General features: G+C 29.3%; 1 protein-coding gene across 1 annotated transcript; it reads left to right on the top strand.

Annotated features, from left to right (window-relative positions):
- The first annotated feature begins 2,943 nt into the window (after positions 1-2,943).
- Positions 2,944-11,505, top strand: LOC118188277 (glutamate receptor 1-like). Its single transcript, XM_035358689.2, has 3 exons — positions 2,944-3,197; positions 11,154-11,303; positions 11,501-11,505. The coding sequence occupies exons 1-3, from the start codon at positions 3,074-3,076 to the stop codon at positions 11,503-11,505; spliced, it is 279 nt and encodes a 92-aa protein (XP_035214580.2). The 5' UTR covers positions 2,944-3,073.
- Positions 11,506-15,922: the final 4,417 nt, after the last annotated feature.

Raw genomic sequence — 15,922 nt, 5'->3', positions numbered from 1 at the left:
GAAATTTGTTCCAGTTTCATTCCAAATGTAATAATTATTTTTTACACTACATTCTAAAAGAAAATTGTTGTAAAAGAAACCAGAAAAGCTTATGAAGTAAATTCATATACTTAACAATTGGCAGGTTTTGGTTATGTACATTAACTTTTGCTTGACTGATTTGATATATTCCACAATGCTTCAAAAAGATGAAAGGTTTTCAAGACATTTAAGTTTCCAGTATTTCGGGATTTGAAATTTGAATATTGTTTTCGCGTATTAATTACGCTGGATTAAAATTTAATACATGTTTTAAAGTTAAGACATGTTATAAATAATATCTTTTAAAGTGTATAATTTTTCGAGTACAACAAGAAATGTCTCTCAAATATATGTATTGGTATAAAATGAATTAAAATTACTAGTAATGACAGGATCTTATCTTCAAAGGCGATTTCATATCAGATTTGTTTTCTTGTTTCCTTTGAAAACGATTTAAGTCATTTTGTCATGAACGAGAAGAAATGTATACTCAGCTCAATGCAAAATTAATACAATATATATAATATATTAGAATGACACTGACTTAATTATTGGGATAATTTCTCATACTTGCTGTGCGTTTAGAAGTCTCTTAGTGCATATTACATAGCAAATTAAGGAAGATATGCTAATAGAAAGTTATGCGCTTTTGAAGAAGAGATAACGCTTAATTTTCTTTTAAAAGGAACAGCATTTCTATTTGACATCAGTGACAATCAAATGTCAAAGTTTGTCAGTTATCAAAGTTTAGATTGGTAGTCGTTTCTTGTATTTATTATGCGATTTATCATTTTGGCTAACATTACTAATTAGCACTTTTTTGTGGAGCCTCCTGTCTTAGAACAAAATTGGTTAAAGTTTCAAATATTAAATATTTTTATTAAAAAAAATTAAATGTTAAATCCTCAAAAGCATTCTACCAAATATTGCAAATTCTTCACCTAAGATTTGCTGTGGTGTAAAATGATGATGAACAATTAACACTGATCATAGGTCACCGAGCTATAAATCTTACTATCATTTTTTAAACGTATAATAATTTTTTTATGATCCTTTTTTGAACTTAGTTATTAAAATATGGATGACATCAAGCGATTATAATTTTATGCAAATAACAAAGATTATGCCTTTACTTACAAGTTGTTACAATAGTATTTGCTTTTAAAAAGGATTTGACATTGTTTTATTTTAGCATTCCTGTAGCATAATTAAACTTTTTCGCATTTCCATATGGATTGACTAAAACTTCTTTACGCATAGTCTTGTTACGAGGGAATGAGCCTATGAATATATATTGAACACGGTATAAATAGAAATTCACGCAATTCACCAAATTTCAGAACTGTATATTATTTTTGGGAATAGCAGCTAAGGTTTGGCATTAGTAGGCATTATTTATTCAGAGTTTGCGTCTTACGTATCTGCTGACATTCTTTCTTCTTTGTGTCTGCCTAGGAGACAATAGACTTTTGTAATTAGTTTGTTCAACACTTCTTCGGAAGACGCTGTAACAATGAAATTAATACGATTATAATAAGCGCATACTAAGGGAAATATTCATTTCCTGTTCTTTATAGGAATATACTAGAAAGAAACTATTTGTTTGCACTTATTATTTATATTTACTTTGTTCATTGCATGATATCATAACATGCTAAATTCAAAGTCCTGATCGCATTACATAATAATAACATGATAAAAAGAAACATTTTATATAATTGCTTCATAACATAAACTCAGTAGATTAAAAGGTACTAAACCTAGCGGCTTGAAAAGTTGAGTTTTTATGTCATTATATTATTGTGTAACAGGCATTAACTTTTCTGAAGAAACTGGAAATCTGGTGATATTCCGGTTTCCAGTTATGCATTTATGTTACTTATTAGTTAAAATTTTTATGCTAGAAGTAAAAATTCTTCACTTATTGTCAGTTTTTCAAAATATTTAAACGAAAAATAGTATATGCAATTTCCACAGCAATCATTTTTAGTATTATAATTTATATAGCTTAGAGCTGCAGTAGATATATTCTACTTCAAAATGAGAGAAACATTAATCTAAGGGAGATTTTCAGACGAAAGAGAAATAAAATCTAATATTAGGAATCCCAGAAGATATAATGCATGCTTTAAAAATGGTTTTCAGTATACTTTACAATAAATTTTGCCAACTGAAGCGTATAAACGCACGTAAAGTAAAATGCACGTTTACGTATAAATAACAAAATATGTATATCAACAATAAAATGCATATTATAATAAAATACATATAAATACATGTTTTCTGAAACACCAATCGGTTATTATTTTAAAATCTTTGAATTCAGTTTATTTAAATGCAACCAATTATGAATTTCTCTTTTCAAAATAAACTGTATTCTAATCTCTTTGAATGATACAAGTAAGGTTTAATTTGGATGAAATTATACAGGTTTGAATTCAAATCATTTTTGTTTGCAACAAAATACTCGATTATTTGTTTAATGGCATATTTTAGTCAGTATAATCGTCATTCCCAATATTTTTCATTAGGAATAAAACTGTACACATGTAATGGGAATTGATTTAAAATTTGTTAACCATATACATCAAGTTACGCAATTAGGGTAGACATAGTTTTTTGGGCAAAGTGCAATGCATTTCATAGTTGATTAAGTCTCTAACGTAAATGTTATTGCCCTCTGATAATACTACGCGATATTTTGCGTACAGTTGCGTTTAAAATTCTAAGATATTGCGTTGAAAGAAAAAGTATAGAAATAAAATCCCATTAACTACAAAATAGAAACTATTCTTCAGTAATAGTGGTTACTTTTATTGTAATTTGAAATCCATTTTACTTTAGCATGATGTCGAAATCCATATTAGGTATTCGAAGAGGAAGGGATGCTCTTTTGGCGCATTTATCACCTTTTTTTGGCGCCATCAGATCAAGCATGGCAACCTGAGTTTTCACAACGCAAAGTTGATAGGGAGCTATTCGCTGAGAGTAGGGCGGAGTAGTTGTAGGGTCTATTAGAGACATCTTCTGTTCTCCGTAGCTGAAGCTCAGAATGCCGACGGTTTCTCCCAGCAGCAGCAGCCGTCAATCCTCAGGCCAGATGTTGCCGGGAAGAATAGTGATTACCACCTGTCTGCTAGTTGTTACCGTTGCGGTACCGGACAAGATACCTATAGGTAAGACCTGTTTTACGAAACGCTATTGTTCTCTCGCCGCTTACAGTGTTAGAAAGCGTACATATTATGTTTACTTTCAGTAAGTAGTCAGCGCACTAAATCCGCAACTAAGATTTGATTACAATACCTTTGCTAAAAATTAGTAGTAGCAAAAACTATATAACTAGTATTTCATCTTTCCTGCTGATTTAAAACACTTGTTTGCAAATTTTTCGCGCTGAACGACATTTTAAAGGAAGTAAAATATTTCACCTACCTGTAGAAAATGAAGCAAAAGTATAATAATTTCATTCTATATTTATTATAAGATAATAATTTGCTGAGGAAATTTATTTCGTTTGTTTAAATACAAAATTAATTATGGAATATTTACTTTCTCTCAATTTAGCAATTTCGATTTCAACTAACACTCTGGATTTAGATTTTGAATGTTCGTGCTAATTTCACATTCTCATGAGAGAAAAATGCTCTATATACTAACTTGAAAAGCAAGTCTTTTGTTTTATATTTCTTCTTATAAGGCTTCCTTTTTTAAGATCTTTCATCTTCTAAAAGTTTAAAAGCGTAATTAAGAAAAACACATTTTTTAAGAATATTTCTCTTTACCTGAAAAAAAGCTGAAAGTTTCTTTGTTATTTCGATAACTTTAAATTGCAAATAGAATTCCATGTCAGTCATTTACTTGAGAAAAATACAGCATCAGTTTTCGAAATAATTTGTTACATAAAGGCAGTATTTAAACAGCGCTTTAGTTGCAACAAATGCAATAATTTAGAAGTACATACAATGTTACATATGGGATTCAAACTGAGAACACTTTTCACATGAAAAGGGTCTTTAAGTATTCAAATCATTTAAAGGAAAAAAAAAGGATATTTTTCTGGCTGTGTATCTTTAGTTTTATAATTGTCTTTCTGTTACTGAAAGAAATTTCTAATAAATTGCTTGATCAAGACACATAATGTCCTTTTTCGTATTTAAATATAAATCTAATTGCGTTTCAAATAATAGTTTAAAATCTTTTTCTTATTGCGTAAGAATGTTCACATGAATTTCGTGTAGAGGAAATTATAATGTGAATAAAAAAATTGATCACTGACTTGTTTATTGAATTTTCCTATTATCACTGAAATCTTTTATATGTATGTAAATAATAAAATACATTAAATGAATTTTATTTTAAAATGTGGGCGATTAATTGATTTAAATAGAAATAAGTGAAACTCCTTCGTCAGTTTCATTTTGCAATTTTCCCTTAATTATGACTAAGCTAAAAAACTATCGACATTTTCTCTTTTGAATTTATTCTCACAACTTTATAGACTGAAATGAATGATTTACTTAAGCGTATAGTAGACACTTTATAAAACTTTTATGCGTGCGTTTATTGAGAGTTCTAGAAAATTGTTTTGAAAACCAGAGGCAAATTCATCACTAAAAGGGAGGATACTTTTATTTAAAAAAATTAATTTAACATTGGCTTTGTTCGAACTAATTTTATAGTTTTAGGATAATTATCATGAATTTAAATAGCATTAGTATTTCACTCGTTTCATTTCTGTTGCATTATGAAGTACAAAGATTACTTTTGTATCAATAATGAGGATATTTTCATTTTAACGAAAAGCCTGATAAGAGTAGTTTGCATCCCATTTGACATATTTACTTCAATTGTTATACAATTAGTAAGCGTTTCATCTTGCAGACTGTAGTCAGTTTTATTTTAGTTTTATATCTAAAAGTATAATGGAGAAATTAATTTAAACAGGCTCACTAAAGTAAATACATTATTGACTTTTTTCAAGTTTTTTAATTTTTCTTAACGTTTGCTTAATTGAATTCATTTAATTTTAGAAACGAGTTTGTTGGTAAAAATATGATGTCCGTTTAGTAAAAAGGTTTAACCACGTGATATTTCTTCTTTTGGAGCATCATCATGTGACAAGAATGAAATGACATTTTCTTCTGTAGCCAAAGATTTCTTAAGCTCAAATAAAACATAATTAACAGAAGTTCTGTGTACATATCAATCATTTCCAACAAAAGTATATGTTAAATTACAAGTTGTGAATATAGTTGTGTAAAAATATTATGTCAGAAAATTAAAACGTTTAATTTAGTTAAAACAAATACCATCTAAATTTGAGAAAGAGAGACGAAGAAAATTGATTTCTAAAAGCAAATTTATTTTTTATTTAATTTTGGAAATATGTAGCAATTTTGTTTACACTTATTTTTTATATCACTGAACTGTTTTTGCTTTTGATATCAGTAAACCAAACAGGGCATATAAAATAAAGTGTTTTTGTGTTAGAATAAACATTCGTAATCTCTTTTAGTTTATTTATACGGTATTTGATTAAAATTTTCTCCACCTTCATTTTACTTTTTTGTTTGTTCATACAACCGTATATTGTAGACACAATACAATTTTTAGTATTGCCTGTGTATTACGTTGAACTATATTCTTTAATTGATAAACAATGGATCTATACGTTTCTTAGGTAACTTTTTCTGTTAACACCATTAGCCCTACTGGAAACAAGGTTATATACTTATCTTTGATGCGTCTAGATAGTAGTTGCGTTTTTCAAGGAACTACGTGATATATGTTTTTCAAAATTCCATTTTTCACACGTCAAAAGAAAGTAAAACTTCCTTGTGAGGTTTCTACCAACACGTGATAATACCTATTTATCAATATGCAAAATTCATTAAAAAAAAATTAGCTTCTTGAAGTGCAACGTAAACTTTGTCTTCAAAATGTCTTATATTTTCCCACAGGAAATTAACTGTAATAGCGAAGACGTTATTTTCTGTGTTTTTTTATTATAATTTAATAATATGCATGATGCTTATATTACGCTATTTAGTTGGAGAAGCGATACCTATTGAATAAATACTAATAATAGCTGAGTTTTTTTAAGTCAGTTTCTTAATAGAAATTTGATGTTTATAGCTCTTACATGTTGTTCTTTATTTACTTGCTTTTTTTTTTACAGAATTTAAGTATTTTAACAAAGCTAAATCGATAAATAACTTTCCCGTTATGCTTGAAGTTTTATTATTTTTTTACGGAAACTAATACATCAGACTTCAGAAAATATAATTCCTGTTGATCAATGACTGTCAATATATTAAACTCTCTGTTTAACTGAATATAATTTATATTCAGATTTGAAACCAGGTTGATTTATTTTCTATCCATTGTGGTTAGATGTTTGAATTCCTTTCAGCGTTACAATGCAAATTTATAAAAAAATTACAAAAAAATTGTGTCTAGTACAACTAGTTTACCAGTAAAAGTTACTAATTTTTCAGAACTATCTTTTTATACCGAACTCTCCTCTAACTAGGGAAAATGAAACGGACGACTTTTCCTTCTGGGCAATTTTAAAAGAAGAAATTTCAAGGTCCCCCCCCCCCCCCACTCTCAATGTCGCAAAAGATGCGAACTTTATTTCAGTTACTATCCACAATGTGAAATAAAAAGTGAAAGTGAACGATGAGATTTTAGTAGAAAATAACGCTGAGTAGAAAAAAGTTTCTAAAAATTTATTTTGAATTGTGGCATTCAGTTAAAAGGATAGTTTTAAAGACTTGAAAAGCTGTGATACATTTAACTTAATGGTACATTTTATGCTTATTTTTTTCCACAGGCAAGAAAAGAATTTCAATTAGAATAAGCACCATAAGGAAATGTTATGTTATTTTACTTATACTGCTCTATAAATTGTCTTTGTGTAAAAAGATCTGAATTTTAGGCATTAATAGCATTTTACATTGCGCTGCATAAGCAAATGTAAAATTCTTGCTTTCTAAAATCTTACGATAGGAAAAACAAATTACGTAATATATTAAATCAATTAAAAAAGTGTGCCTTAACGTTAGCTGACAGATATTAATTTTTTATTACACGTGTTTCGACTTAGAAAAGCTTTTTTTTTATTTTTGAAGGAAAATAGAACGTAATTATTTCTCCCATTTTAGCTTAGGTATTTTATAATCTAAGGGTGTTTTATTTTAATATTCAAATACTGCGCTGCATTTTTCAAGCAAGTGAAGGTTATAAAATTTTCAGAAATCGAATTTTTAATATTTTAACACTTGTGAGAATATAAGTGACAATGTGATACAAAGGGATGTTTTTAAAACCTTTTGAACATTTGAAATTCTCTGAACAAGTGAAATTTTATTAAATTAATATTTCCTTTTTTATGCCTCACAATGTGAAATGAAATTTTGCTCAAATATATTACATGCACATTAAATATTTAATATTATTTGTAAGGAAAATTCTTTCAATTATGAAAACATATTACTGAACTTAAAACAAGAAAAAATGTCAGTAAAGGTTGAAAGTTGGCTTTCTAACTAAGTCAGACATAATTTATTTTGGTAAAAAGATGTAAGAATTGGTTTTCAGTTTAGTTTGGATCAGCAGTGAACATGTTGTTTAGATATAATTATGAAAGAATCTTACGTTAAGTAAAATTTTTTCTAATAAAGCAAAAGCTGAATTTATGTTCACCCTATTTAAAAAACTGTACTGTAATATATAGATTTAGTGAATGTTGTTCATATATTAAAATAAGTATATATATCTAAAAGTGTTAAATAATGAGCAATTTGTATAAGAGATTGTTTTCACAGAGATATTAAAAACTGAGATTGTCAAGTTCTATGATACACTCTGTTCGAAAGCTTAATATATTTTATTTAAAGCTCAACATACATGTGACTGGGGTCTTTTATTTTCTAAGATTATTTCAGTTTCTGTTTATTATTCTTATTATTATTTCAGTTTCAGATTTATTTCAGTTTCTAAGAGCAGCTAACTAATGAGAGAGAACAAAATAGTATAATGTTATGTTTTTGAATGGGGGATTAAAATTGGTAACATAAACAAATTAATCAGATCTTATAATCTTATCTTCACTGATTTTAAGCTGAAATTTCCTTTATATATATCTAATATCAAAATTTTGGTTTTCAACTTAGGCTACAAATAATTTCACTTTTAATATAATGACGCCACCAACAGGTCATACATCTTTTTAATCAGTCACAATATTCCTTTTGAACTCAAACTTATATAGGCAAAACGTCTTCGAAATTAAAAATATTTGCTTAAGATTTCAGTTGAAGAAAGCTCTGTACTTAAGCAATTTTATTTCTTTCATGCTAATGCCTGAACCTGTTATCTTCTTTAATCTTTTATTTCTTCAGCCAGACTTTTTTTTAATGTTACGCTGAAAACAGATATTAAATTATTACTATTTTAATTACAATATTTCTAAAATTCTCTATATGCATACATCCATTACTCATGTCAGTTGTATTTGTATAATGAAAACTGAAAAATACCGTATTCAATTCAAATAGGTATTATTCACTCTTATGCATTTGAATAAGATGCGAGTTTGAACTCATTTTTGAGCTCACTTTGAGTGAAACAAACATAAATTTTATCCTCCACCTTTCTTAAAGTGTGCTTTCATTTCAGTTTTCTAAATGTTTAAAGCAGTGAGTGCCATTATTTAAGATTTTACTCCTGATATTTTACGTGCATCTAATTTATCATCATACCTCTGAATATTCAGTTTGAATATTAAAATTCATCTAGCCTTTTATGTTAAAATTTCTAATGAGCATATGTTAAGATAAGGAAAAGTGATTTATTTTAGCGTGTTTCCTTTGTGTTTTATTTAATAATCTCTTTTGCTTTCGAAATTCGAAACAGCTTTGGCCAGTGTTTAATAAATGTATTCTTATCTATTTTATCGAGAACATTTTTCTCCTAACTTCACTGCTACATAAAATAATGATGAATCTTAAGCATTAAGTCATTTATCTTAGAATGAAATATTCACGAGTGAAGATGTTATCAGGAGTTTTGAAGGATAACAGAAGTAAATGTATGTATGATTTCTAGAAATAAAATCCGTAGCATTTATTTTAAAGATAATAACATATAGCAAATAATTTTCAGATTAATGCATTCAACTACGAGTATTTATTGTTTAATCGTTTAAATAAATCATCAAATAAATAATAATCGCGTGATGCTTACTTAAATAACAAGCAATAATAAAAGTAAGACACATGCGTTCGATTTGCAACTTAAAATTTCTGAATTAAATGTCAGCATTACATTCGGTGAGAAACGGCACTTGTGTGTGTAAGTCCCGTGTGTACTACAAGGGGTTCTTATGCTATTAGCATAGTTTCATTCCTAATGCTACAAATGTTTTGTGGCGTATAGATTTCCTTGATTGTGCAAATTTTTGGAAGCCTGATCTAATCATAAACTGACTAAATAATCCGTTGTATCACTTTTTTGCTATGGCACTCAACCCAATGTTTTACTTTTTGTTATGGTACAACTCACTATGAAGTTGTTGCATATATTAATATGCATTCTTCTTATTTCACAACGCGTGAAGTAAAAAGAATGATAATCCTGATCGAACATTTAGGAATGTTAGGGGGAAAAAGGCTTAGAAATTTACCTATTACAAATGAACTTGCCCATCTTAATATATCTAGAAAATTATGCAAGCTTCTTTCATTTTATCAAATGAGTTTGGTCAGTTATGTCCATATTGAATGGTTAATTTTTGATGATGCTTCTTAAGTTTAGATATGGAATGCAAAAATGACTTTTACCACAATTTTAATCCATTGTACTATTTGCAGTTTTAAAAATAAATCTAGATCCGTGCAAATAATAAAAACTTTTTAACTCTTCATTGTAGTGCTACAATATTTTATTATTACATGATAGTTAAGTATTTTGGGGATTGCTTGTTACTAGCTTGAACGTTTAACAAAGACATGCATTTTAAGTGGCTCAGAATTTATCCTACATTCTGCTAATATGAGTTTATAAAATAAAAGTAACCATAAAGTGATAAAAATATTTTCTGAACCGATTTGCTTAGTTAATTAATTTACGGCAGCCATATTTACTTGTATTTGAAAAAAAAGCTAATAAATATATTAGAAGACATGAAGAATTAAATTCATTCTCATAAATATTTCATTAGCAGCCGAGAATATCATAGAAAGGTATAATATAAGGTCGTCACAGGTATTAACGATTCATATAGTAGGATATTCATATGTGTAGCTCGTAGACATCTCCTGCATAAATTAACTGGAATAATGAAATTATGAATGATATCTATGGATTATCTGTAGTGATAAAACGTTGTTGATATAATTATTGTAATGAATGCATTCAATAAGTTTTATTTTTGCTTTCAACTAATCATTAGTTAAAAGCAATAATAGCTTCCCAAAGAATTTTTGGAAGTTCTTTTATCATAAGAAGCTTTTATCTGAGTGGAATACCGAATGTATTTTATCTTGTAATGCTAGGAGAACAAAACGTTCTTGCCTTCTATTTATCAGAGACTGCATTACGAGTCTTTTTCTTTTATTAATTTTAACGGATTTCAATTTTTATCTAGTCACTGTATATCTGCAAATTACCTATTTTGTTTCAATGTAAGATTAAATAATTTATTTGAGTGTTCAAAAAAGTTACCTGAAGATGTGGAACATTAATGTTTTCCTGTCCTACCTTCGATGGCCGTAGATTATGCTTGCAGAACGACTTGGAAAACCTTGGCGTGACTTAGCCAGTAAACTTTTCCCTTTTTGTCAAGTCTTAACTTCTGTTCTCTGTTTTTGTTCGGTTTATTTATGCATGCAGTATTTAATGTTTTAATTAACTTACTTTTATAAACCACGTCTTGTACATGTGCTATATACGAAGAGATTATATATGTTAAAAAACTAATTACTTATGGCAAGACTTTTGCACTAATTAATCATTAATTTAAGTTTTTCATTTTTATTCGTCACTGCTTTGTACATTTTCTATCACATAAATAACATGTAACTTTAACGGTAAATGAAATAAACGTTAAAGCTTTGTTTTCTTTGTAGGAGCAATATTTCCGCCTGGCACAGATGACCTCCAGACTGCTCTCAAATACTCATTTTATGTTCATAACAACGATACACAAGCTCGTTTCAAGGTGGAGCCCGTCATAGACCAAGTAGATAGTGAAGATCCTTTTAAAATCGCACGGACTCGTAAGTTAATAACACGTTTTACGAATATTCATATTTTTTATAATATAAATGTTTCCTTGAAAGTTTTCAAAGATAATTCGGTTATAAATAATGGTTAATATAATGGTTCAGAAGTAATTTCTTTCTTTAATAATGCATCAGTGTTAGAAAGTTAAATTTATAAAGTTTAATATGTAGTTCAAAGTTTTATTATACAGGGTGATTCGAAACTCATCAGCCAAATTTTAAGGGTGATAAAACACACCCAAACAAATATGTTTAATCATACAGTGTACAGGCGTAACTCAAACGGGGAAGCACAGATGGCGCTTTCCAGTTGAAGGCATATAAGCGCTGGTCTTCGCACATGTCGTTACTCACAAGGATCTGAAGACTGATAATGTGCGAGACTACCTGAACAGAATCAATAATAACGTCCTCAACAAAGCCTCCAGTAATGAAACTATCTACTATCGTTCCGTTGAATATGTAGTACGAGATATTAAAAAAAGATGACTATCACATTAGGCCATATGTATCCCACATTCTCAAAAAATTGGATTTTTAATCTAAAATCTATAACCAAGTTTCGACATTTGTAAATACATGTATATACCTGTTTCAGTTACCATATTACTATTTACAAGTACTTCGAGTCGGCAGACCCGTGAAATTGGGAGATAGGGACCGACGGATGCTGTCCAGAGAAATTCACAAGAACTGTATTTAACTGATGATTCACATACTCCAGGAGTTTCAACAGGCAACTGAGAATGTTGTTGCGATGAATACCATCCGTAGTACACATCTGCCTGGTTTACATGGTTGTGCTGCTTTGATGAAAACGTCCAACCATGCTGCTTGGTTAATGTGGTGAAAAGCACGCCGACAGTGGACCATTAATCAGTGGAAACGAGTTCTCTGGAGCAACGAATTAAGATTCATTTTCTACCGTTCGGCATATTTACCTTCTTTCTTAATAAAATTAGTTTTTTTTGTATCACCACTAGTTAGAATTCTTAAGAACTTCAAGGAATGGCATGCGTTTTAACAATTACTTCATAGGCCTCGTAATTTTAGAATTCTAGAAAATATGCTTTTAAAAAATAATAATTTAAATGAAGCATAAACACAATTTTTACTACAAATCTGCGACTTTAAAAACTTTATACCGCCGAAACCGTACATTCTAAACGAGGCCTGGCTAACACGCTGCCCGTCACATTAAATTGTACGACTGCGCTGGTTGATTTTATATTTCTATTGAAACTCTTGTTTTTTCATTACATGTATATACAAAGTACTAAGTAAATGAAAATCTGAAATAACAATAAAAATTAAAATTTAAATTAACGACAGAAAAACCACTTAATTTTATATAATATAAATTGCGCCAGTAAGTGATAGTTTCTCCAAGGGTGATTTATGTTCTTCAGCTTCGGCAATTCAATGTATTCCTTAGCGAATTATTTTCTGAATATAGTGATATCATATATTTTACTACTGTTAGATGGCTAAGTCATGGAAAAGTTTAAAAAGATTTTTTAATTTACGGGAGGAAATAGATACGTTTATGAACGAGAAACAAGAATCTGCTCCTGAATAAAGTGATGATTGGTTGTTAGACCTATGTTTTTAGCATATATAACAGAATAACTTAATCAGCTACATAAGGACTTGTAAGGGCAAAATAATTTAATAATCGACGCTTGTAATTTCGCCAAAGGTTTTAATAGAAATTATTGTTATTTGGTGCCAACTTAGAAATAATAATGTTCAATATTTTGCTCTGTTAAACAACTTCATCAGAATCAAACCTAATAATTTCTCGAAATATGCTAAAGAAATAAAGAAACTTATTTGATAGTCATTTATCAGAATTAGGCAAATATGATAAAATGTTTAAAATATTTTCATGCCAGTGTCATGTTGACGGGAATAGTGTTCCTGAAAATCTGCAAATGGGGTTTATTGATTTACAATGCAACAATGAAATGAAATAAAATTTTGCGTCCACGTCAAACATTAATTTTTACAGTACTTATATTACATCCGAGACACAGTTCAGCTTTAGATATTTGGCACGATGCGTTGTATGTGCTTTAGGATCCGTGTGAAACATTTTTTTCAAAGATGAAATTTATAAGTTCCTCACGTGTTTCATTAACTGATGCCAGTTTAGAAAACCAGTTAAGATATGCAAAGTCGACATAAACCGAGATTTACAAAAATTAACTGATAGAAAGGATAAACAAATCTTTCATTAAGAGTTGAAAGTTCATTGTATTTGAATCATAGTATAATAATAAAGTTTTATTCATTTTGCATCTGAATTGTGTTTTTTGAAAGCATGTTTCCTTAAAGTGCGGCCCACTGTAACGATCATCAAAGTGGCCCGTGGAACCATTTGGGCTGGCCAGGTCTCTTCTAAACTTTCTTCTTTCCTGAAATAAAGACAGAGAATAAGATAGAAAAGCTATATATGTGTATATATCTATGAATAACATACACGAAGCATCTCATAAATATTTGATATAAAATTTTTGTATTATATATGTATAAAATGGAACGAAAACTGAAAAATTTCTTTTTTGGGAAAAAATAGGAAGATTTCATTTCTGCTTTACCTTTGTTCAATTGAACGGTTCTTTCCCGTTTTCTTGAACGAAAGAACGGTTAGTTTTGTTTTAGATTATTATTCTTATAAAATATCTTATTTTTATTTTTCTGGATGTGAAAGACAGACTAAGATTAAATGCTTGGATATGCTTGAAATACATACATATACGCTCCTAGAGATTTTGCTACCTTTTACAAACTTTTTTTAAAATATTTATTATGTTCGATTCATAATATCTGTTTTCTACTCGAAATTGCAAAAAATCAAGATTTTGATAAAAGTTTGCAAAAAATTGCTGTTTTTTAACTGCTGTAGGTGCAAATGAGAAATTTATTAGAATACCTTTGTTTTCTTAGTAATTAGAATCTTCTTGTTGGAGTGAAATTTTATGAAATAGTAAAGAAGACGGAGGTATTAGACATCAGCAGAGGTTGCATAGCTGAAGCGGTGTAGCAGATACATTTATAGTTATTATGCAGTAGTTGACTATTTTATATGATCTTTTAAGCGTAGGGCCCACCAGCGGCCGAGCGGTAAAGTCGCTGAACTCTGGTAGTTCGGTCCGAGGTTCGAATCCCGCGAACGGGCTGGCTGCATGGGCGTTTTCGTGGTTTTCCCCATGTGTAACGTGTATACGAGCCAGTTTCCCTTAGAAAGTCCTCCACGAAGGCATCCCTCCTCTTAGGCAGATAGCCCTCGAGGCTTTGCCATAATCACACACACACTTTTAAGCGTAGACATTCAAATCATTAATATTTATAATTCTGACGTTTCTAAGTAAGAAGCGGGATTATTTATTTGGATCTAAATTTTCCGTTTTTGATGTGTAAAAAATGCACATGTTATGCAAATACAGTTAAAAGAAATTTTACATATGCATAGCAATAACGTTAAGAATAACAATAATTATTGCATTACGAGTAGCAATAAAGTTAAAAATATAGTGAACGTAAAGAATTAATCGTTGTTACGAAAATATATTCACAAGAATTTAAAACTGATAAATAAAATCCTTTACTTTGATCTATATAAGCGATGCTTGGGGATATAATTTTCTATTCCAAGACGGCGCAAAATGACAGCAGCCTAACAATTTATTTTCTTATTTTTAGCTTTATCAAGCTTCACTTTCCTTTTCGCCTAAAGCTGGGTAATTTAATGATCATAAATAATATTGGAAGCTGAATAAAATTACTAAAATATGGAACTACGTTAAATTTGTAGCTTCTTCTTCGAAATATCGAAAGTAATAAATCTGACTATTTTTAGACTTCAGTTTAAAACTTCCTTGCAATTAAAAACAGCTTGATGTCGGTGATATGTGGTCAAAATATTTTTAAAATGTAGCAACATGGCAATATATATATATATATACATGCATTATGAATATCTAAAGCAGCGTTTTTAAATGGACGTTTTTAATGCATAGGCGACTTGATATAAATAATAAAAGATATAGTAAAAACATCATATTAGCGTCGAGGCGAAAACATTTGAATAAGTTTAAAGCAAACAATAAGTAGTGGTAAGGAAATAGGTACTTTTCATGCGAAACTTATGACGACAGTAAAAATAACTAGATACCTCATATATTTCCAATGACAAATTATCAATGCAATTAAAATTAGAAAGATTTTAAAAATACAGGAATATGTTATCAACTAAGAATGCTTAAACACTTTGTAAGGTTAGAGGAGTAAGCAAAGCTCATAAGAACTACCTGCATAAAGGGAGAGAGATACCTTCTTGCAGGAATTTATGTCTCGTATTCACGTTACACATCACGAAAAGCATCCATGCAACCAGTTCATTCACCTGGGTCCGAACTCGGATCGAATTATTCGCATAACTATTAGAATTAATTATCTTAATTACTCCGCCCCTGGTGGGGCTGCTGCACAAGATATAAGACTTCAAAGATATATGCTTAATTAATGATATTTTTGCATGTAATGCTTACAGTTTTTTACAGTAATCTATTATTTGTTTACATGTATTTTCTTAAAAAATGACTTCGTAT

The sequence above is a fragment of the Stegodyphus dumicola genome, chromosome X1 (genome assembly GCF_044657685.1).
Source record: "Stegodyphus dumicola isolate Sdum_Otavi_A_Nest chromosome X1, ASM4465768v1".
Taxonomy (NCBI): Eukaryota; Metazoa; Arthropoda; class Arachnida; order Araneae; family Eresidae; genus Stegodyphus; species Stegodyphus dumicola.
Note: the sequence above shows the minus strand (reverse complement) of the source record. Positions and strands in the feature narration are given on the sequence as shown.